Here is a 25,746-nt window from a genome sequence, read left to right as displayed (position 1 = left end):
TGGATTTATATTTTATTCTGAATTAAAGCAATTGATACTATCTAGAGTTGGCCATGGAATTTCATAAGGAAACGGATTCCATCTTTTGTGGTTTGGGAAAGTGAAAAGATAAATCTTTGGGGGGGGGGCAGTTTGGCATTATTTATCCAAATGATAAATATTCATATCCTTCAAGCCATCAATTGTACATCTAAGTATTTCCTCTTAGAGAAATACTCAATATGCGAAAAATGGGATATGCCAGAATGCTCACAGCAGTATTCCAGGAATGAGGAATGACCTGGCATCGATAAAACATGGGTGGGGACAGATGGGGCCAGGGGAGTGCAGGGCAGTGGGGTCATTCTTTGCTGGGAGCATATAATTACTGGAACTTCCAAGAATGGGTCTTCGAATTATAAAGGCCCCTCCCCTTGTGGTAAGAAGCATTATGGCAGATCAGTCCTCTCTGCATGAGTGGAGGGACTTTTCAGGAGTCACAGGAATGCTTTATCCTGACCCCTGCCTGCTGGCCAATTTTTGTGTTGAATTAAATATACCATTTCTTTCCAGCCTCCTGATCACTGTTAGGACATTATACATATGTTTCAAGGAGGAGAGGGTATAGAAAAAAAAAAAAAGGGCTCCAGTTACTAATAGTAATTTGAAAGTTTATGCATTAGGTTTTATTGATTTTGCTACTTAAAAACCTAAATGGTTAGATTTACCCAAAGATAATCAAATTGTTGTTCTCATAACTCCTCAAGTGATTGTAAACCTGTTTCTTTTATATAGAACCTTAGGGGAAAAAAAACAAAACAGCGTGAGCTCACACTGGAAGAGGAGTTGTTTATTTCTCATAACTAATTGACAAAAAAATCCTAAAACACTTTCCCTGACAATAGAGAAACAAAACTAGCATTCAATTAGTTCTAATCCCTAGATAATGCTTGTCAAGAGTACTTTCCTGAAACAGCCATTACAAGAATTGAAATTATTTGTTGATTTCTGCTCCTTATATCTTTCTACTAAAACTTACCATTTTGAATTTGCAGGTATGAATATAAGCAAGAGTGAGATAGCAAAAGAAACTTCACTAAAACCATCTCGGAGATCCCTGCCTTGCCTCGCGCAGAGCTATGCTTACTCCAAGAGTCTAAGCCAGTCTACCTCACTCTTCCAGTCAATTGAGAGTGAATCTCAGGCTCCCACATCTGTAACCTCAATCTCTGCTGACAAAGCAGAGCAAGGTGAGCTCTATTTTCTTGTTCAGCTTAGAAGGAGTAGTGTTTTCAAACCCTTCCTCCCTCCCTCCCTCCCTTCCACTAGTATTTATAGTCTTTAGGAAAGAGGCTGACATAAAAAGGAGCCCAGTACCTCATGCTGGTCAGACAAAAGGCCACTTGTTGGCCAGATATGTGTTCATTTCTTCCATCCCTTAAAAATAGCCAACCCCATGCAAGCATGGACCTAATACTTTCTGTTTACAGGAGAATACAAACCAGCTACCTGAATCACTGGCTCATTAGCATTCCTGATGAGAATTTATAACTGGTAATTAAATATGCCAGCAATAATAAATTCATTTTTCTAAAAAGAAAGACCAATAACTTTAATACTGACAATAAAGCAGTGAAGATTTGGTTGCATAAAGATGCAGGCGGACAAGTGTTGACAACCAAATGTTGGTACTGAAGGAAACCTTGGATAACAAATAAAAGGATTGAAATAAAGGGAAATGCCAACTAGATGCCACATTAAAGAGACTTTGTGGTTGCCCTTAGGCACTCTTCTGTACACATCTGCCCCTCTGAGACACCATTATGCCTTTAGACAATCCCTTTTCAGAAGACTCAGGAATCAAAATTCAACCAGGTCCCTGTCATTCAGGGGGTGAGGTATATTTTTATTATCCCATCCCCATCTAAGAGCTTTTGTGTATGAAAATTAATTCCCTCATGATTCCTTAAGGTTGTTTCTTCGTCTAAATAGCTTGAAAATACCAATATTCTCTTTCTGATAATATTATGAAATCATCGCCAACTATACGTAGTCAGTTTACACCCATGGCTAATTTTCGAGAGAATCAACATATTAAAGTATATAGAGATGTAGGAGTTCCCATTGTGGATCAGTGGGTTATGAACTGGACTAGTATGTACAAGGATGCAGGTTTGATCCCTGGTCTTGCTCAGTGGATTAAGGATCCAACATTGCCATGAGCTGTTGTGTAGGTCTCAGACATGGCTTGGAACCTGCGTTTCTGTGGCTGTGGTGTAGGTCGGCAGCTGTAGCTCTGATTCGACCCCTAAGATCCCTAGCCTGGGAACTTTCATATGCCGCAGGTGCAGCCCTCAAATGGAAATCATAATGATAATTTTTAAAAATAAAAATAAATAAAAAGTATATATATATGTATTTCTCTCATTTCAACTCATTAACTTAAAAAAAAAAAATTCTTCGTGTTTGGCCATCATTTGGAAATCTGTCCCAAAGGTCATTTTTCTAACTGTTGTTATGTTTTTATCCCCCAAATACAAAGTTTTTTTTTGTTGTTATTTTCAGTTAACCCTGAGGAGAGAAAAGAGTCTGTGCTCAAATGTTCTTTTGCTGATCTCAGTGATTTTTGCTTGGGTGAGTCGATTTCTAATATTTCTTTCCTCTTTTTCAAGTTCTAGCTTACCTCAGAGGTATGTTGTCTTCTTAAAACAGAACATTATTTTTTTAGAAAAAAAAAATTCCTCTTTGGTCTTTAACATTTGCTGGCTAAGAATAATATTCTGAGGTTAAAATATTATTAAGGTATTTCCTGTACAGTTTGAAATTCAAATATTTGTAGAACATTTGTAATGAAAGACAATCCTGTAACTGAAAAAGAAAAAATTCTGCTTAGTCTTTTGGAAATTTCTTTCAATTATCTATGAAGAAGTATACCTATAATACTATGTTTACATTTATCTAATTTCAGCATTATCTGTTGATCTCTTGTGCTAGATGAGGGTTAATTAGCTCACTTGTATAATCTATCATTTTTTCATAGTTACATTGCCATTTAAAATTTTAAACCTCTCTTCATATTAAATTTGAACTTTAAAAATATATATTTACATCTTTATATCATGTTTTATTGCATTTCAACAATATCTCTTGACTCCTCATTTGGCAAATATATAATAGCTATGAAAATAATGCTTTCTGCCAGTATAATATCATGTATTTTTTACAAGCCCAAGTTATGACCTCTGTGCCACTCTTGAATACTCTTATTAGAGTCAAGGTTTAATAAATTCTCTCTTCCAAGCTTCCATCATATACTCAGATTCATGTCACATTACATTTATTTTGTTACTTATACCACAAATTTTGTTAGTTACATTTCCCTAGATTATCTGATTTGTTTTTCTTCCTGGGAGAAGAAAAATATCCTTTCTTCTAAATATTCCCATTGTAGTCCAGTTTCTCATTAATCTTTAAGATATTCTTGGTGTCCACTGACTTTTCTTGGGGTTCAATTCAGAGCTGCAGCTGCTGGCCTACACCACAGCCACAGCAATGCAGGATCCGAGCCACATCTGCAATCTATACCACAGCTCACAGCAGCACCAGATGCTTAACTCAGTGAGTGAGGTCAGGGATGGAACCTGTATCCTCATGGATACTAGTCGGTTCGTTACCACTGAGCCACAACGAGAATTCCTCCTAACGTATTCTTCTTTCTTAGTTTTTATTCTCATTTTTTCAGGGTATATCTTTAAGCATCTACTTCTGAAGGTAATGTGAGATGCAAACTTTTAAAGTTAATCCATCCCTGGAATAACTTCAGTTGGTTCTTACATTTTATTAATATTTCCTTGTTTATATAATTCTACATTAAAAATAATTTCCCACAAAATTGAGTGATTAATTCAATGCCATCTGACATTTGTTGTTACTACTAAAAACCTGATTGCTATCTGATTCTTGTTCTTTTGTAGTTGATTTTTTTCTTTTCTCTATACATTTTTATTATATTTACTTTGGGTTATAAAATCATACATTGTATTTACATGTGTGTGCATATAAATATGTGTTTGTGTATTTTTCTTTCATTGTCCTTCCCATGGCATGGAGAAGTTCTCCAGCCAGGAACTGAACCCGTACCACAGCAGTGACCAGAACCACAGTAGTGATAACACAGGATCCTTAACCAGAGGAGCTACCAAGGGACTTCTGTGTGTGTTTTAATTCATCCCACTCTAGGGATTGTTTACCCTTTCTGTGTGTCTCATGCCTCCTTTCCACTTATGTATACAATTTATGCACTTTTCATTTCCTTCTTTTTCTCTTTTTATAAATCCAGTTTAAAAATTTTTTTATTTCATCTCATAGTTATGATTTCTGCTTCAGTCCAGGAAGATTCCTTGAATTTTTCTTCTAAATGTCTTTTTATTTGTGCCTGTATTGGGGGAGGGGAGGCGAGGTGAAATAGTGTATATATATTTAATTTCCAAGACGTTTTTTTGTGTTTAGAATATAACTTTTTCAGAGCACCCTATCATATTTCATGAATGCAACATCTCTTAGCTATCTAATGACACATAAGTTTTCATTTGCTCTTTAAATTTTAGTCTGTTTGCCCAGGGATCATTTGTTTCCTGCATTTTTAATTATTCTCCTTCAGGCTGCAGAAGTTTTAAAATTTCTGATGATCTTTGATCATCAGTTTGCATTTAAGAATAGAAGAACAGAAAGACTGTCTCAGAGCTGTGTATGTGGAAAAGCCTTAGAAATAGAAATCCTGTACTCTAGAGCGAATGGTTGACCATCACTTAGATGATCCACCTTCGTCAGATTGAGGACTATGCTCTAAAGTGCCAATGTCCATGTTACTGCTCTTGCACTTTGAGGTTCTTTAGAGAAACGGTTTAGAACAGTTTGCACATTCCATTGTCAGACCTTCAGTTTCCATCATGTCTTCACCCCTGATTCACTGTTTGTGCCACTCTTGTCTGTCTTAGACATCTCTAGGATTTGGCTAAGGAGAATCATGCTCCTTCTGCCTCTGAGCAAATTACTTACTTCATCAGTTAACAGTCGTTCTTTGGGATTTTACCCCCTAGGAAACTGGTGTAGGTTTTTAGTTTTCAAAAGTTATTTTACTGTCACGTTAATGTAGTCTGCAAAATAAGAGAAAACATACCTGAAAGCTCATTCAGCCATCTTGAACTCTGCTTCTTTACTGTATCACAAGTTAATGATAGATGGCTCTTTGATGTGATATTTTACAGTTTGGACCAAAGGAAGAAACCTGTGGAACATTTACTGTATAGACTCAGCGCACAATTTTACATCTAAAAATCTATCCCAAGGGAAAAAAATATATCAGAAATGAAAAATTTTCTCACAGCTTTCTTTACAATAATTATTGAATTTAAAAATGAAAGCAAATTGAGTATCTTAGTAATAGGGGAATAGTTAAATTGTAAAATATCAATATACTAGAATATCACAGACCCATTAATAAACTGTAGTATTGAGCATTTAGTACCATGTTGCTAAATGGGAGAAAATAGCTTAATATAAATGTAAAACTCCTCTCATTTTAGTTAACAATGTATTGGAAAAGGGCTAGAAAGAAATATACCGATATGTCAGCTAATAGTATCTCCACATGAGATTGTTTGTGGTGGTTATATTTCTTGCGGTATTTTCTTTTTGTCTCTAAACAAGATATATTCAAATATTAATGTCATAGGAATATGTAAAGAAAATATTTACATTAGAATTTTCTGGAAATTGGGAAAAATGCTCACATTTCAGTCAAAACAGCACCCAATTCTATGGTTAATTTTCAAAACTGAAATTTGAAACTTGTTGATAGTCATCCAGTATTTGGAAATAACAGTGATACAGAAAGATTTCTATCCTGACCCTCCATTGTTAGGTAATATAACTTTTTAAATGTTTTTCCTATAACAGAGGCAGTTTTACTAAATCTACTCTTTTGCCTTTTGCTGTTACAGCACAAGATTTGCTTCATTTGAGTGAAATTGATATTCAAATCTGTAACTGTAAAGTACTGGATTTGCCTATGAGCAATGCCTTATCACTGGGACCTTTCTTTTTTATCAATTAAATAGAAATAAAAGGAAGCCAAAATTTATAAAAGACTGATACTAATATGCCCCAACACTTATTTTACAACCTTAGAGTGAATTTATTTGTAATATACAGAAGTTAAGCCCTGAGGTTTTAGTAATAAACACATTGCTGGCCTGTCTGCTTTGCCTACGTCAGGAATTCTCAAGTCACCCAGGAGTTTTAAAACTCTGGGTCCTGGAGTTCCCGTCGTGGTGCAGTGGTTAACGAATCCGACTAGGAACCATGAGGTTGCGGGTTCAGTCCCTGCCCTTGCTCAACTCAGATCCCGTGTTGCTGTGGCTCTGGTGGTGTAGGCCAGTGGCTACAGCTCCGATTCGACTCCTAGCCTGAGAACCTCCATATGCCGCGGGAGCGGCCCAAAGAAATAGTAAAAAGACAAAAAAAAAATAAAATAAAATAAAATAAAAAAATAAAACTCTGGGTCCCAACTCAATAGAATCAGGTTTTGTTTTATTTTGTTTTTTTGTCTTTTGCCTTTTTAGACATGGCATATGGAGGTTCCCAGGCTATGGGTCCAATCAGAGCTACAGCCACCAGCCTATGCCACAACCACAGCAATGCCAGATCCGAGCCATGTCTGTGACCTAGACGACAGGTCATGGCAATGATGGATCCTCAACCCACTGAGCGACAGATAGAACCCACGATCTCATGGTTCCTAGTTGGGTTCCTTTCCTCTGAGCCACAAGAGGAATTCCAATAGAATCAGTTTTAATTGATCTGAGGAGTGAAATCAGTATTCATAATTTTAACTATTCTCCAGGTAAATATTAGATGTAGCCAGAATTAAGAATTTCTAGCCAAAAATGTGTATCTTGGTTTCTTTCAGAGAACATTGCTGAGGTACTTTTCATAATTTTCGAAAGAATGAGCTGTGTTATTTATAAATGCACTGTGAATGATTGCAAATTTGTCGTGTTTCTTATAATTATTTTTTTGTGTGTGGCATAAAACAGTGCTAGCTTATTAAGTTTCCTAATTAGAGGAAGACAGACACCATCAGGTTCATTTCACATACAACATCAAGAACATTTCATCAGAACAAATAAGCTCGATCATAGTACAAAGGTCTGTCCAATAGTAATTAATTCTGAAAGCAGTTACTATTATTAGTTATTTCCTGATAAGAAAACAAAAACAAGAACAAAGATCTTGTTCAAAATATCCATACAGGTGGTACAGTTTGCATAGCACCTTTCATTAATAATTCTCCCAAGTTAGTATAGTTAATAGGCTAACAATTCCTCCAGTCATGCAAACCTTTCTGCTCAATTCTAGGCATCTTTTTTTTGACAGCTGCCATTCTAAATATTAACATTTCCTCTAATGCATACTATAATTAGTTGTCCTAACTGCTCATTTCTTTAATCATCCTTGTAGTATGTCTCAGTCATTCAACATACTTGACATATTTATATCCCTCCAGGCTTTGCACCTCATGCCCAGTATTTTAGTATTCCCCCAGCATCAGTCTATCATGCATTCAGTTTAGAGAAGCATTAGAGCTTCTGAAGGGATTAAGACAGCACACATGGGGTATTTACCTTTATCTTGAAGGCGAGAGACTGCAGTTCTAACTGGCTGTAGTATTACTAGGCATTCCAGAAACCCATCTGGATGTAACTCCTGGCTATAAAATGCTCTTTTTGACTCAGCTACCTGTCTATAATATATATGCTTTTGTCACCTTTGAAAAGAGTTCAAGCAAAATGATGTCAAATATGCCAAGAATGTAATTTCATAGAGCTTGAATAAGTATTTTAGTAATACATTACCCTCTTCTAAGTTCATCTAAGAATTACATTCCCTAATTTTGCTTTTAGAGTGCAGAATACCAGCTTCTAGCATTGGGTTGGTTAATGTATGAGAATTCCCAACTACCAGCATGCTCTGATACAATTTTTGGAACTTGACCAATGTATTTAATTAATGACTTTTCTTGTTTACAATGAAATACTTTGAACTGCCACATGGGCATATTAATGCTGTGGCAGAGTTAACTGTATGAGGTCACTGTTTCACTGAAGTGTGATGTTTCTCACTGTTCAAAATGAGAGCTGTAGAGGACGGACTATTCATGATTCTATTGATTCAGAGCTGCAAATTTCCATTAAGATTGTCTAACAGGATTTGTAGAAGATTACCAATAAAATGCTATTTTCCCAGCCAGACATTAGTAAGATCTTCTTTCTTTTTCTACTACCTGTATGACTGTGGCAAATTATTAACCTCTCCAAACTTGAGTGACCTCATTTGTAAGGCGAGTTTAATGATCCCTGCTCTTGCAAGATTGTTGAATTAAATGACGAGGCATAGCTCTAGCATACCTCCTACCACATCATAGAGGTTCAAGGAATATTTGTTGATTGCTCTATTCAGTCAGTCACTAGACTTATCTTTTATATGAAATTCTACTAGCCTCACAGATATCTTCACTAACTGTCTTTTTCTCTTATCATCAAAATGTGATTTTTATGGTAGGGTGTAATAATAATAATTTACTGATCTCTTATCACACATCTCTCTACCCTGTATTATCTCACTTAATTTTCTTAACAATCCTTTGGTTTGGGTATTATTTTCAACCTCTTTTTATAGATGAGGAACTTTATCCACCAAGAGGTAGGTTAACTTACCTAATGCTGAATAGCCAGACAATGGTGAACTGAGGTTTCAACCCAGAAAGTCTTAATCCCTTACTTTCTCTCTTAATCACCACAATAGCAACTGAGGCATGTAAGGTGAAAGCAGTTAGTGATATCCAGGGAACACCAGCTCTGCAAGATATTAATAAGTATCGGGCCAGAAGAAGTAAAGGATGCAGAAATAACATTGCGTGGTAAAATATATTTGGGAGATGATTGGTTAAAGAAGGCTAATTGGGTTGGACGTTTAGAAATTTTCTGCTTGGTTTTCTTCTTTCATTATTTTAATTGTCATCTCTAATCTTTTAATTCTACTTTTCATAGAACATCCAGGACACCATGCTACCCCATGCCCACAGACACCCCCCACCCCCCACCCCCCTGCAGCACACACACACACTCATTCTGGAAAGTACTGATCCATGTAACAAACAGCTTGAAATCTTGGTGTGTCAGTTTCTTGTTCATCAACCCTGGAAGCTTGCTACAATCACCTACCTTTTTTTTTTTTTTTTTTTAATCATTAGTATACTGGAAAATGGCAAAGACAGAAAAATTCATGTTATCAAGTAACTGATGTTTGATTCTACCCATGTCCATGCTACAGTAAAATCAGGTAACTTTGAAGTGGATTTGTTAAGGAGGGCTTGTTAAGACCAACATAATCTGAGTCCAACCCACCAAAATATACATCTATCTAATCTTGCGAAATCAGCATTTTGCCAGTGTAATAAAACAAGTGCCTCAAGAAGTGATTTATGTTAGAAAATCAAGGCATTTGGTTTCTATGAGCTTAATTGTTCAGCATGATGGAATGTTCATTGACCTTCTTTCTTAAAATAGTTATGTTCAAACAAGTACATAATGTTTTTGCTTTATTTCTGAAATAGTAGATTATCTCCACTAATTCTCATTATTTTTCCAATAATTTCATGTTCAAATAATATAAAAAAGAACTTTTTTAGTAATGTTACCAATCTACTTAAAGAGGATGGAAGTAAGGGAATTAACATTGAAAGAACATATTGCTTCCCAGTTTTGAAAGCCTCACAGTGACTGTAAATCCTTTTCAATTGTTTATTAAATTCATTACATAAGTCATCTTAGCTCACTTTTCAAATTAAATTCAGAATCCAATACTGCTCACCACTTGCTTCTGCAAGTGCAGTATCCACTGCTACAACCTGGTCCAGCCACCATTTCTGGGTAGACAAGTATAATAACTTTCTAATTGGTCTCTCTGCTGTAGCTCTTGCTTCCTTATAGTGTATTTTCCACACAGCAATTACAGGAAGCTTTAATAAAAGGAAATTAAATCTCATCAATTCTTATTCAAATCCCTCCAACTTTCCCATTACATTTAAAATGTAAACTTCCTACTGTGACCTTCAGAAGCCTTATGGGATATATGGGTCTGGCCTCTCTAGGCCATTTCCTAATGCCTCCTTTCCATTAACAATGCTGCAGCCAGTCTAATTTTTTGTTCCCTGTTCATAATAAACTTACTCTTATCCCAGGGCTCTCTACTGAAAGAAACCAGATTCATAAAGCCTCACTTCATGTGCCCTGATCTTGATTTATTTTTACTCATAATACCTACAAAGTATTACCTGAAATTATATGATTTGTTTTCCTCCTCCTTTCTGTCTCCAGAGGACAGAGATTTTGTCAATTTTATTGATGCTTATAGCCCAAAATCAAGAACAGTACCTGGCACATAGATTTTCTGAGAATATTTTTAGGATCAAACAATTGGGTAAAAGACAAAGAGGATATTGGTACATGTATCTTTGGAGAGTCTGCTGTAGAATTTGCCTTTACTTTCTCTCCATGGCATCATTCTTCACTGTGATTTTTCTCACCTGTTAGAAATCATCACTTTGTTATTTTTCTCACTGAGGACCTAATCTGATTCTCTTCCTCTTTTTTCATTTATGTTGTGTTGACAGACATTTTGGTAGACCATTTAAAGGCCTAACAGTCATCACTCTTCTTAAGCTGTGCCTTTCTAACATTGCTCTTCTATGAAGTCCTCCCTAATATTCAGTCTTTGAGATGCTGCCTCCTTTCTGTTATTATAACACTTTGGATATGGCTCTGTTCATATCAGTTTACCAGATGATACTAATTGCTGTTTATATCTGTCTTGTTCATGTTGCCTAGCACATGCTGTGTACTCAATGATAGATAAGTAGATAAATGATGGTTGGATGCATGTATGGAAGAATAGAATTGGGTAGAATAAACACCCACACATTGACACAGTGGAAAGTAATTTATCTGTAGAATTTGCTTAGTTGGGACATTGACTGTGTCCAGCTCCAAGAATACCCTCACTGTGACTGGATGGTGTCAGGACTTTAGATCAATTTTAGTGTTAAAGAGAAGGAAGCAACAAAGCAACAGCAAAGAATTAATAAATCTGGATCTTCGTTACCACTGTGTAAACAGCAGACTATTAGATTTACTATTTATTTAGGACCATTAGATTTATTTTTAACAGGAGTCATTGGTAGAGTAATACTTTTAAATATCATGGAATGTATTAGCAGTCAAAAGATCCAGTTTCAGGAACTACCTCTATCACTAACCAGAAAGGTACACACCATCTGTGCCTTAGTCACCTGATTGATGAAATGGAGATAACAATATTATAGTTTGATTTCTTGTCATGTAACTAGAGATTATTTGAACGGGATTCAAGTGAGAGTTTTTGTGAGGTGCAACTAAGAGAATGTATGTTGGAGGTGATATACAAGTTATAAATTATGAAAATAATCTTAGGTGATGACAGTGATTGAAATATAATTGACAAATGATATTATATTACTGTGAACTGTACAGCATAGTGATATGACAGTTGTATACGTTGTGGCAGGGTCACCACAAAGTCTAGTTACCATCTGTCATTGGACAAAGTTAATATGCTGTTACTGACGGTATTCTCCATACTGTGTATCCGCACGACTTACTTTGTATCCACATGTTTGTACCTCTTGATCCTCTTCACACATTTTGCATGCAACTGACTTGCCTCCCCTCTGGCAACCACCAACCTGTTTTCTGTATCTATGAATCTGGTTTTGATTTGCTTGATTTGTTTGTTTTATGTTTTAGATTCCACATAAAAGTGTTATAGTGTGGTATGTGTCTTTCTCTGTCTGACTTATTTCACTTAGTATAATATTGATGTTGTCCATCCATTTTGTCACAAATGGCAAGATTCCATTCTTTTTTACAGCTGAGTAATATTCTGTTGCATATGTATACCTCTTTTTTATCCATCCATCCACTGATGGATCATTTAAGTTGTTTCTGTATCTAGGCAATGGTAAATAATGCTGAAGTGAACATGGGGGTGCATATATCTTTTTGAATGTGTGTTTTTGTTATCTTCAGACAGATATCCAGAATTCAATTGCTGGATAAGATGGAAAGTTCTATTTTTAATTTTTTGAAGTGTTTACAGTTTTCCACAGTGGCTGCACTGATATACATTTACAACAACAGTATACAAGGGTTCCCTTTTTTTCTGCACTCTTGCCAAAAACTTGATACATCTTTTTGTTTTGATAATAGCCGTTCTGACAGGTGTGAGGTAATACCACATTGTTTTTTTTTTAGGGCCACACTTGCAGCATATGGAGGTTCCCAGGCTAGGGGTCAAATAGAAGCTATAGCTACCGGCCTACGCCACAACCACAGCAATGCAGGATCCGAGCCACGTCTACCACCTACACCACAGCTCACAGCAATGCCGGATCCATAAACCACTGAGCAAGGTCAGGGATTGAACCTGAAACCTCATGGTTCCTTGTAGGATTCTTTTCCACTGCTCCATGATGGAAACTCCAATACTGCATTGTTCTGATTGTATTTCCTTAATGATAGTGACATTGAGCATCTTTTCATGTGCCATATGTGTATTTTCTTTGGGAAAACATCTATTCTGATTATCTGCCCTTCTTTTGGTGAATTTTACCAAATATTCAAATTTATTTAATACTTATCTTTCTCAAACTCTTCTAAAAACTGAAGAGGAAGGAATGTTTCCAACCTTATTTTACAAAGCCAGCATTACCCTGATACCAAAGCCAGAGGACACCTCAAAGAAAGAAAATTACAGACAAATATTACTAATAAACATAGATGCAAAAATCCTCAACAAGGAGTTCCATTGTGGCTCCATGGTAACAAACTTGATTAGTATCCATGAGGATGCAGGTTGGATCCCTGGCCTCACTCAGTGGGTTAACGATCTGGCATTGCTGTGAGCTGTGGTGTAGGTTGAAGAGGCAGCTCAGATCCCAGTGTTGCTGTGGCTGTTGGTTTCCATTTGCATGGATATTTTTCATCTCTTCACTTTCAATTTGTGTATTCTCTTAATTCCAAGGTGAGTCTCTCCTAGGAAGTGCTGACTGAAAAAAAAAAATTGTACAACCTAAAAGTTGAGAATTATGTTTTATTTAGTGGACATCCTGAGGAATTCAAGCCCAGGAGATAGATGCAGATAGGTCTCAGGGACTGCTCTGAAGAAATAAGGGAAGAGTCAAGATATATAGGAGATTTTGCAACAAAGACCAGGTAGTTGCAACACTGAAAATTTACTGTTAATTAAAGAAAACTGGACATCTCAAGTTAATTAATTTAGTATTTTTGTGTGCACAAAGAGATGTGAAAAATCTGGGCTCATTGAAATCATTCCTTTGATATGTACTTCATCTATGTGGGGCCAGTATCTTTTCCCATCCTTAGTCTTCTCAGGGTGCATTGTTGGGAGGTGGCTGTAGTGGCTAATGGCTTAATGGCAGGCATCCTATTTCCATCCCAAGTTCCCTCAGGGCCTTATTAATTGCAACACCCTTTGTTTACTGATATCATAGGCAACATTTTTCTTTCTCAACAGAATGTAGATGAGTCTTGTTTTTTATCCATTCAGCCATTCTGTGCCTTTCGATTGGAGGGAGCATTTAGTCCATTTACATTTAAAGTAATTATTGAAGTTCCCATCCTGACTCAGAAGTAATGATCCCAACTAGAATCCATGAGGACGTGAGTTCAAACCCTGGCCTTGCTCAGTGGGTTAAGGATCTGGTGGTGCCATGACCTGTGGTGTAGGTGGCAGATGAGGCTCAGATCTGATCTTGCTGTGGCTGTGGCGTAGCGGGCAGCTACAGCTTCTATTCAACCCCTATCCTGGGAGCTTCCATGTGCCACAGGTATAGCCACCCCCCTCAGCAAAAAAAAAAAAAAAAAAAAGTAATTATTGATTAGATATATTTATTGCCATTTTGTTAATTGCTTTCTGGCTTTTTGTTGTTGTGTTTTTTCTCTTTGTTTCTTCCTTCTCTTTCTTTCTTTCCTTATGATTTGATGATTTTCTTGAGTGTTATACTTAGATGCCTTTCTCTTTTTCCTTTGTGTATCTACTATAAGTTTTTGCTTTGCTTTGTAGTTACCAAGAGGTTCACATATAACATCCTATGCACATAACAATCTATTTTAAGCTGATAGGAACTTAAATTTGAACATGTTCCAAAGCTCTACATGTTTACCCCCTTACCTTTTATGTTTTTGATTTTATGTGTTTTCTTCTGTTTTATGTATTTCCTAACTAATTTTTGTAGTTTTAGTTAATTTTACTATGTTTTTCTTTTAACTTCCATTCTGTATTTATAAGCAATTAATTCACTGTATTTTCTATATGTTAACCTTTACCAGTGAGAGTTTTACTTTTATATGTTTCCTCTAAGGGTAGAAATCTCATTTAGGACCTAGTTCAGGTTGATTGGAACACATTCCCTCAGGTAGCATCTTTTAAAATGTGCAAATACATAACAGTCCTGTGGGGCTGTAATCCTAAACCCTACTGGTCTTCAGACCAGGAGATCTGAGGGTAGCCTTAGGGGACAGTTACACAAATCAGGGCTCGATAGAAGTATAAGATATAGTCCAGTTTTAATGAGGCAAAGGGGGTGAATAAGGATGCTATCTCTCTACTTATCTCCCTGCTTTTTTGAAAGTACCTCCATAGCTTCTAAGTGTGTATGAAACTTCAAACCTATCTCTCAGGCTGAAACTTCAGCATAAATAAATAGGCTCTTTCAACAAGAAAATGAGGTTGTGCTGTAGTCTGCTGTTTGTGCAGTGCCCTGAGGGTGGTATCCTGCCAAGAATTATCTCTGATTGTTATAGTCCACTGGAGACCATGAATCAGCCTCCTTGGCCACCAGGGTTAGGTAATCAAAAAAATATCACCTGGGTGCCTGCCGGCTTTGTGAGTCAGTTGGAGAATGTAGGAAGCTGAGTACTTTTGCAGTGTTTAGGAAGAGAGAAAATGCCTTGACTGTGCCTTCATGCAGGCTTCAGTGATGTAGTAAGAGAGTGCTTTGTCTTTGCCTTTGTCCTTGCTTTAGGGAGGGAACAGAAGAATGCTGTGACTGCTTTCCTTCCTTGGCCCCAGACAGTAAGTGAGGGAGTGTCACAACTGCCTGTGTTTTTTGGTTTCAGCAGGGCAGTGAGATAGTTCTGTGACTTATTGCCCTACCTGTTCTAGCAAGGCGGCCATAGAGTCTGACTTGCCTGCCTATGCTAGCAGAGCAGATAGTGTGAAGAAATGATGTGACCAGCACTTCTGTCTCTGGAGAGAATTTCTACTATCCCCTGTCCTTCCAGCAGATGCTTTGAGATTAGCAGATGAATCTCCTTCACATATAAACTGCTGCTTTTGTGTGGGATTCCGGGGTGAATGAGACTACATGCAAGCCTTTGAAAAAGTGAATCTCAATTACGTGTGGCCCTTTAGGCCATTTGTTTTCCCATTTGTTTTCTAGACAAGTGTTTTGGGGGGTTGTATCTCTGGTGCAGATCCCATAGGTTGAGGTGCCTCCTGTAAGGCACAAGCCCCTTGCTGGGTTGAGGAGATCCCTTCCTACTATATTTCACTGCACAGAGAGTGAGGATGTTGGTGAGACTGTCAAATGCGGTCTCTCCTATTTGTCTCAATGTGGTCCTTTTGTCTCTGTCGTGGAGGAATAGTTCATCTAGTTTTCAGATCTTTCTCAGAAGAAAATGATCCATACATAGCTTTAGATTTCATTTGTCTCTGGGAAGAGATGAATCCAAGGTCTTCTTATGCTACTATCTTGGACTTAATTTATTATTATTATTATTGTTTTAATCTTCAGCAGTCCCGAAACACATTGGCATTAGTAGTGAGTGGGCATGTTACACAGTTGCAGGTCAATGGAGACCAGTGTATAAGATCACTCACACATATTCAAAGTTTTTCAAGAGTTATATCATCCATTTTCAGATGCTGAAGCAGTTATAATACAAAGTAACAACATAATGAAATAAAATAATATTATAATAAAGAAGAATTGTTGAATTGGAATAATTTGGCTGTTAAAATGACACTCCCAGAGATGGCTTTAAGGTTTATGCTGCAATCTTAGTAGCCTGCTATATTGATCGGTCCCCTCAAGTTTTGAGCCGATGCTGGTTTTGAGCAAAATTTTGGAAACCTAATGGATTTCCACTTGACTCAACAAATTTTGTATCATAAATCATGTTATCAGTGATTGGAAAAGAGATATGTAAATTAAATTTTAAATTGTTCATTGGCATGCTCAAGGTAATGGTGTTGTTTCCTATCCACTTAGGCTTTGAAATGGAAGATACAGCTTTTTGGTTGCTCCAAATTATGTAATTTGTTTTGTGGATTCTAATGATTAGAATTGTGAATTTAAAGGAAGATTAAGTGAAGGGAATACATATTTCTTCAATAACTTACATATACCAGTCATATATATTATTCAGTTTAATCCTTGAAATGAGAAGATTTTATTATCCCAGAATTTCAGATTGAGAAACAGACCCACCATCATTTGGCTAATAAATGGCATAGCCAGAATTTTAACTTAAATTTCATGAAACAATATTAGTTCTCTTTCCATTATATCAGGCCCCCTGCTTCAGCATGTTAAATGATTTTATTAAGCTTTGAAAATCTTTTTTTTAATATAATGGCTTTACTGATATACAATTCACTTTTTCGATATAGTTCACTCACTTAAAGTGTACAGCTCAATGGTTTTTATCATATTCACAAAGATATGCACCCATCACCACAATCAATATTAGATCATTTTTGTCACCTCAAAAAGAAAGCCCATACCTATTATTGCCACTCCAGTTTCTCAAGCAGTAAGTCACCACTATTTTACTTTCTCTCTATAGATTATTCAGGAAAGTTCATAAAAATGGAATTATACAATATTTGGTCCCTTGTGACTGGCTTTTTCACTTAGCATAATGTTTCCAGGATTCATCTATGTTTTTGCAGTAATCAGTGATTTAGTCCTTTTTTATTGCTGGGTAATACTCCATTGTGTGGATAAACCGTATTTTATTTATCCATTTATCCGTTGATGGACATTTGGATTGTTTCCACTATTTAGCTATTATGAATAATGCTGTTATGAGCATTTGCATAAAATTTTTTATGAAATTATGTTTTCATTTCTCTTGAATATCATACCTAGGAGTAGAATGCAAGATCATATGGTAATTTTGTGTTAAAAGTTTTGAAGAATTGCCAGACTGTTTTGCAAAGCAGGTGCACCATTTTTCATTCCCACCAGAAGTATATGAAGTTTCAATTTCTCAGTGTCCTCACCAACACTTGTTATGGTCTGTCTTTTTGATAATCACTAGGTATGATTATCACTCATGCCTAGTGAGTATGAAGTGGTTTCATTGTGGGTTGATTTGCATTTCCCTGAGAAGTAAAAATTTCGAGTATCTTTTCATGTTTTTTACTCCACTTGTATAGCTTTTTTTGGAGAAATGCGTGTTCAGATCTTTTACCCATTTTTCAACTGGGTTGTTTGCCTTTCTATTACTGAGATGTAAGAGTTATATATTAATATATACAAGTCCCTCATCAGATATATAATTTGTAAACATTTTCTCACATATATTCTTTTAGCTTGTCTTTTATCTTTCTGATGATATGTTTTAAAATAAAAATTTTTAATTTTGATGAAATCCAGTTTTTCCTTTTTTTTTTTTTTCGGGGAGGAGCCTCTTGGGTTTCCAACAGTTTTTCCATTTTTTAAAGGTGTATGTCTTCCTGTCATTCAACTACTGTAAAGCATCAATAGTTCCATTTCATAATCAAAATTATTCTGTTTTCTACTATACCAGAAATGTTAGATGCTTTTGTTTTTTGAAAGTCTATTTCTCTTAATTATTAAAGTTCCTAGATTGTAAGACACTATTCATTGTGAGAATCATCATCAAATTAATAATCACTTTTAAGAGAAATGGGTTACTACAATATTAAATAAGTACATGGACTTTTTACCCCATCCTTATTTCAGAAATGCTAAAATGTGGGGAGAAAGCATCTTAACATAAGGAAATATGGTATATATTTGGTAGTTTAATTTAGTGTTATTGCTTAAATTATTCAGTTTGTTTAAAGTTTAATTGATTTTTACCACATGGAGCAAATTTCATACAAATAAGTATCTGTGTTCTTGATAAGAACCAAAACATATGGGTAGGTTTTATTTTTATTTTCAATAATTCTTCTAATGGAAGAGGGATTAACTTTATTAATCAAAATGCAACATGATCCTCTTCATTGTCACTCTCATGTTTCTGGGCATTACCATCAACTGCAATTTTTTAAAAAAATTCTGGAGTTCCCATCGTGGCGCAGTGGTTAACGAATCCGACTAGGAACCATGAGGTTGCGGGTTCGGTCCCTGCCCTTGCTCAGTGGGTTAACGATCCGGCGTTGCCGTGAGCTGTGGTGTAGGTCACAGACACGGCTCGGATCCTGCGTTGCTGTGGCTCTGCTGTAGACTGGCAGCTACAGCTCCGATTAGACCCCTGGCCTGGGAACCTCCATATGCCGCAGGAGTGGCCCAAGAAATGGCAAAAAGAAAAATAAATAAATAAATTCTGCTATTTGTGATACACACAACTTTCTGGCAAACATAACAGAAAAAAGTCTAAGGGGCGGGGGGACACCGTCCCACTGCCAAAATAAGAAAATGTTTCACATTCTTTTTATAGTATAGTTTTCACTCTGTCCTTAGGTTTAAATTTACAAAGTCATATTCAGAAGGGAAAACATATTTAAAATAAAGTACCAAAATAGAAGAAAAGCAGCTTTTAACTTAATATTATACTTTAAGCATTTCTATATGTTTTCAAATTTGTAAAATTAGCAATTCAACAGATGAAAAATATTCCCACAGATAAATATACCATTTATTTCATCAACTTATTCAACAGATACTAAGTGCTTACAAAAGCCTAAATAATAAGCTAAATAATGGGTATGTAGCAGTGAACAAAACATTCACTTCAACAATGGTACTTACAGTAGGGAGAGAGTTCTAACTATCAGTTTTCTCTCTCTCTCTTTTTTCTCTGTGTCTTACCTAGATACAAGCTCAAATATATGCATACACATAAATGCATGTTTTATCATGCATATATTTGAGCTCGTATCTAGGTAAGACATATGTAAATATATTTATATATGTATGTATATTATATGTATATATTATATACACAAATAAACATGTATATCTACTTGTGTGTATATATATACACATACATACATATGCACGTGTATATACGTGTGTGTGTGTATATATATATATATATAGCATAAACAGCATAAATATGTTATAACAATGCCAGTTGCTGACATATACATACAGATATGGCATGTGTGTTTTGTATATGTATATATGTTATCATTTTATGTCAGATGCCAAAGCTTTATGACAAGGCGGAGAACTATGGAAGTTTCCATTTTAAAAACAGTGGTCAGGAGAGAGGACAAGATGGCAGAGGAGTAGGGGGACACGCTCGCCCTCTCCCACAAACACAACAAAAAAAAGCACATCTACAGAATAAATGACTCGCACAGAACAGCAACCAATCGCTGGCAGAAGAACCTAAACTCCAATAATGGCAAGAAGTTTGTGACATTACGGGGCAGAACAGGAGAAAAGAGGAGAGTGAGAGAAGGTGAATCCGAGCGGGACGGGCGCTCCCGAAAGGGAACTGCGGAGGAGAAAGGGATCCCGCACCCTGGAAAGTCACCTACATGGGGGAAAGATCAAACGAACAGGAGGAATCTCCAGATGCAGAGAAGAGTGTAGCAGTAAGTTGGAGTACGGAAAAGCTGATCAAGAACCGAACGGACCATCTGAGCTATGGGCACAGTCACCAAAAATTGAGACGCCTGGGTGGGGGCTGGGCACCGAGACCTCGCCTCCTGAGGGTTGGTCGTCGAGAAAGGGCCGGGGGACGCCTGGGTGGGGGCTGGGCACTGAGACCTAGGCTCCAGAGGTTAGTCCCCGGGCTGGGGGGGGCGGGGCGGAACGGAAACTGCTTGGGAGGTCTAGAAACCATTTGAAGGGGCAGAGACTGCCTGGGAGACTAGAAAACAAAGCTGTCACAGAGGAAAGGAGCAATACTCTAGGGGCTGGGGAGCATCAGAGGGAACCTAGGAGAAGAGCCTGGTCTGCGCCCATGCTGGGGAGGGGAGAGAAGAAGGGGTGGGTCCCCATAGAATACCCCCCACGCCACAGCAAGCTTACAGGCCCACTAGCTAGCTGAAAGCTGTGCTTCCCAGTGCATCCCCTCCCCCCACCCCCGCCACCCGCTACGCTCTCGCTCTCGCCGAACCTGGGGCTGCCTGCCATCCAGAGGGCTGGCCTCAACAATTGCCTGAAGCCTACCACCGCAGGGCTGTCCCTGCACAGGCTGCTGCTTGCCTTTTGGAGGGGCTACACTTCCACAGAGCAGCACCAAACACCACCAGCCCCCGAGAAAAGGCCTGCAGCCCAGAAAAGCTAGAACAAGCCTAGCCAGGCAGTGAATAGATCTGCCTAATTCCCGGACGGAATTCTCAGGCGGTTTTTCTGAGTTGGGCTGCCCCAGGGAGGACCCTCTTGGGTTTCCAACGGCCCTGCTACCCGCCCAAGCCCCCAGGGGGTGCCCTAGTGGATCAGCTGTATAGGACTGCCAGCTCCAGGCAGGACCCCCTACAGCCCAGAAAAGCTGCAACAAGCCTGGCCAAGCCGGGAAAAGACCTCAAACGGTCTTTCTGAGTCGGGCTGCCCTGGGGAGGAGCCTCTTGGGTTTCCAGTGGCCCTGCTACCCGCCCAAGCCCCTAGGGGGTGCCCCACTCCCGCGGAATAGCTGCTCAGCACCACCAGCCCCCTAGAAGAGCCCCTGCAGCCCAGAAAAGCTGCAACAAGCTTGGCCAGACTGTGAAAAGATCTGCCTACATTATCAGGCCAGCCTTCTGAGTTGGGCTGCCCTAGGGAAGAGCCTCGTAGGTTCTCAGTGACCCAGATAGCTGTTCCAGCCCCCAGGGGGTGCTGCACTCGTGAGGAACAGCTGCCCAACACCGCCAACCCCCTGCAAGAACCCCACAGCCTAAAAACACCAGAGCAAGCTCTGCATGACCAAGTGAAATCTGCTACCATCGTGGTGTGGACCTCCCAGTCCTGTCTGCCCTCAGGAAGTCCTCCTTTGCTTCAAAGAAACACTGTTAGCCCCATCAACACTCCAGAAAAGCCACACTGCCTCAAAAAAGATTGACCAACTACTGCCAGCCCTCAGGAAATATTCCACGGCAGTGACAAGGCAAACACTGCCCGATAACGGAGAGTACAACTCCCTCAGGAGAAAGAAAACAACAAGCAAGATGAAGAAGCAGAGAAACCACCCCCAGTCAAACCAACAGGAGAACTCACCTAAAACAGTCAACAATGAAACAGATCTCTGCAGTCTGACAGACCTGGAGTTCAAAAGAGAAATAGTGAAAATACTGAAGGAATTAAGAGAAGATATGAACAGTAATGCAGATACCCTCAGAAAGGAACTAGAAAATATAAGGAGGAGCCCAAGAAAAACTAGAACATTCATTTGCAGAGATTGCAAACGGAACTAAGGGCAGTAAAAACCAGAATGAATAATGCAGAAGAACGAATCAGTGATATGGAAGATAGAATAATGGAAATCACTCAATCTGGTCAACAGACCAGAAAACCAAATCCAAAAACTGGAAAGCAATATAAGAGACCTATGGGAATATATAAAGCGGGCCAATCTATGCATAATAGGAATACCAGAAGGAGTTAGAAAAAGATAAGGGGATGGAAAATATATTGAAAGGAAATTATCGCTGGAAACTTCCCAAATCTAAAGGATACTGGGTTCAAGATACAAGAAGCACAGAGGGCCCCAAACAAACTGAACCCAAATAGACCCACAGCAAGACACATCAAAATAAAAATGGCAAAAGTTAGTGATAAAGAGAGGATCCTAAAGGCAGCAAGAGAAAAACAGAATGTTACCTACAAGGGAACCCCCATAAGAATATCAGCTGACTTCTCTACAGAAACACTACAGGCCAGGAGGGAATGGCAAGAGATAAGTGCTCAAAGGAAAAAATATGCAACCTAGAATACTCCATCCAGCAAGAATATCATTTAAAATAGAAGGGGAAATAAAAATTTTTTCCAACAAACAAAAACTTAAAGAATACAGCAACACAAAACCCAGGTTAAAGGAAATATTGAAAGGTCTTCTCTAAATGAAAAAGAAAGGAAGGAAAGGGAAGAAAAAAGAAAAGAAAAAAAAAAGAAGAAGAGGAAGAACTAGGACTGAGGAAACCGCAATCAAAGAGCAGTCACTCAAATAAGCCAGCATACAGATTTAATCATGAACACGCCTCAAACAAAATAAAATTAAAAATTAAAAAATAAAAAAGAGTCATCAAAACCATAAAATGTGGGCAAGAGATGTTAGGAAGTAAATAACCCTTTTTGTTTGTTTGTATGTTTCTCTTCTTAATTTTAATATAGTAATGAAGGGTTTGAACTTACAGGACCATCAGGCTAAAACACACAATTATGGGAAGGGGTTAGCATACTTAAAAAACAGGGCAACCACAAGCCAAAACCAAATATGGCATTTGCAAAAAATGAAAAAAAAAATACACTCAAGCAGATAATAACAGGAGACCATCCAACCAAAAAAAAAAAAAAAAAGAAAGGAAGAATGGAGAACCATAGAATCAACTGGAACATGAGGTTCAAATGGCAATAAATAATCATCTATCAATTATCACCTTCAATGTCAATGGACTGAACGCCCCAATCAAAAGACAGAGTGGCTGAGTGGATAAAAAGGCAAAAACCTTCAATATGCTGCCTACAAGAAACTCACCTTAGGACAAAAGATACATAGAGATGGAAAGGGAAAGGGTGGGGACAAATATTTCACGCCAATAGACATGACAGAAAAGCAGGAGTCGCAACGCTCATATCAGACAAAATAGACTTTAGCACAAAAGACATAAAGAAAGACAAAGAAGGACACTACTTAATGATTAAGGGATCCATCCAAGGAGAGGATGTGACTATCGTCAACATATATGCCCCAAATACAGGAGCACCCAGATACATACAACAAATATTAACAGACATAAAGGGAGATATTGATGAGAATACAATCATAGTCGGAGACCTTAATACCCCCCTCACATCAATGGACAGATCCTCTAGACAGAAAACCAATAAAGCAACAGAGATCCTAAAGGAAACAATAGAAAAGTTAGACTTCATTGATATCTTCAGGACCCTACATCCAAAAAAAGCAGAATACACATTCTTCTCAAATGCTCATGGAACATTCTCAAGAATCGACCACATATTGGGACACAAAGCTAATCTCAGTAAATTTAGAAGCATAGAAATTATCTCAAGTATCTTCTCTGACCACAATGCCATGAAATTAGAAATCAACCATGGGAAAAGGAAAGAGAAAAAAACCTACTGCATGGAGACTAAACAACATGCTACTAAAAAACCAATGGGTCAATGAGGAAATCAAGAAGGAAATTAAAAACTACCTTGAAACAAATGATAATGAAGACACAACCGCTCAAAATCTATGGGATGCTGCGAAAGCAGTGCTCAGAGGGAAATTTATAGCAATACAGGCCTTTCTCAAAAAAGAAGAAAGATCCCAAATGGACAACTTAACCCTCCACCTAAATGAATTAGAAGAACAAAAAAGGCCTCAAGTCAGCAGAAGGAAGGAAATTATAAAGATTAAAGAAGAAATCCATAAAATAGAGACTCAAAAAAACAATAGAGAAAATTGATAAACCAAGAACTGGTTCTTTGAAAAGGTGAACAAAATTGACAAACCCCTGGCCAGACTCACTAAAAAGAGGAGAGAAAGAACCCAAATAACCAAAATTATCAATGAAAAAGGAGAAATCACAACGGATACAGCAGAAATACAAAAAACCATAAGAGAAGACTATGAACAACTATACGGCAACAAGTTTGACAATCTGGAAGAAATGGACAATTTTCTAGAATCTTACAGCCTGCCAAAACTGAATCAAGAAGAAACAGACCAACTGAACAGACCGATCACTAGAAATGAAATTGAAGAGGTCATAAAATCACTCCCTACAAATAAAAGTCCAGGACCAGATGGCTTCACAGGTGAATTTTATCAAACATATCAAGAGGAATTGGTGCCCATCCTCCTGAAACTCTTTCAAAAGGTGGAAGAAGAAGGAATACTCCCAAAGACATTCTATGATGCCACCATCACCCTCATTCCAAAACCAGACAGAGATACCACCAAAAAAGAAAACTATCGCCCAATCTCATTGATGAATATAGATGCAAAAATTCTCAACAAAATCTTAGCTAACCGAATCCAACAACATACCAAAAAAATTATACACCATGACCAGGTTGGGTTCATCACTGGTTCACAAGGATGGTTCAACATACGCAAATCAATCAGCATCATACACCACATTAACAAAAAAAAAGTCAAAAATCATATGATCATCTCAATAGATTCAGAAAAAGCATTTGACAAAGTCCAACATCCATTCATGATCAAGACCCTCGCCAAAGTGGGTATAGAGGGAACATTCCTGAATATAGTCAAAGCCATTTGTGATAAATCCACAGCAAATATAATACTCAATGGGGAAAAACTGAAAGCCTTCTCACTCCAATCTGGAAGAAGACAGGGATGCCCACTCTCACCACTGCTCTTCAACATCGTTTTGGAAGTCCTAGCCACAGCAATTAGACAAACAAAAGAAATAAAATGCATCCATATAGGAAGAGAAGAGATCAAACTGTCACTGTATGCAGATGACATGATACTATACATAGAAAACCCTAAGGAATCAACCCCAAAACTACTTGAACTGATTAATAAATTCAGCAAAGTAGCAGGATATAAGATTAACATTCAGAAGTCAGTTGCATTTCTGTATACCAGCAATGAAACATTAGAAAAGGAATACAAAAATACGATACCTTTTAAAATTGCACCTAACAAAATCAAATACCTAGGAATACACCTGACCAAGGAGGTAAAGGACCTATATGCTGAGAACTATAAAACTTTAATCAAAGAAATCAAAGAAGATGTAAAGAAATGGAAAGATATTCCATGTTTGTGGATTGGGAAAATCAATATTGTAAAAATGGCCATACTACCCAAAGCAATCTACAGATTCCATGCAATCCCTATCCAATTACCCAGGACATTTTTCACAGAACTAGAACAAACAATCCAAACATTTATATGGAACCACAAAAGACCCAGAATTGCCAAAAAAATTCTGAGGAACAAAAACCAAGCAGGAGGCATCACTCTCCCAGACTTCAAGAAATACTACAAAGCCACAATCATCCAAACAGTGTGGTACTGGTATCAAAACAGACAGACAGACCCATGGAACAGAATAGAGAACCTGGAAATAAACCCTGACACCTAGGGTCAATTAATCTTTGACAAGGGAGGCAAGAACCTAAAGTGGGAAAAAGAAAGTCTATTCAGCAAGCATTGCTGGGATACCTGGACAGCTGCATGCAAAGCAATGAAACTA

The 25,746-nt window shown here is 37.7% G+C and overlaps 1 protein-coding gene across 2 annotated transcripts in view; it reads left to right on the top strand.

Moving 5' to 3' along the window:
- The first annotated feature begins 1,032 nt into the window (after positions 1-1,032).
- ANO3 (anoctamin 3) overlaps positions 1,033-25,746 on the top strand; it is a 209,754-nt gene continuing 185,040 nt past the window's right edge. Inside the window, exons 1-2 of one of the 2 annotated variants that reach the window (XM_047776120.1) lie at positions 1,033-1,229; positions 2,545-2,613. In XM_047776120.1, the coding sequence (XP_047632076.1) occupies positions 1,037-1,229; positions 2,545-2,613 (262 nt within the window). In that variant the 5' untranslated portion in view covers positions 1,033-1,036. The remainder of the gene's footprint in view (positions 1,230-2,544; positions 2,614-25,746) is intronic. The other variant, XM_047776121.1, reaches the window with a different exon arrangement.

This window comes from Phacochoerus africanus, chromosome 4, assembly GCF_016906955.1.
Source record: "Phacochoerus africanus isolate WHEZ1 chromosome 4, ROS_Pafr_v1, whole genome shotgun sequence".
Taxonomy (NCBI): Eukaryota; Metazoa; Chordata; class Mammalia; order Artiodactyla; family Suidae; genus Phacochoerus; species Phacochoerus africanus.
Note: the sequence above shows the minus strand (reverse complement) of the source record. Positions and strands in the feature narration are given on the sequence as shown.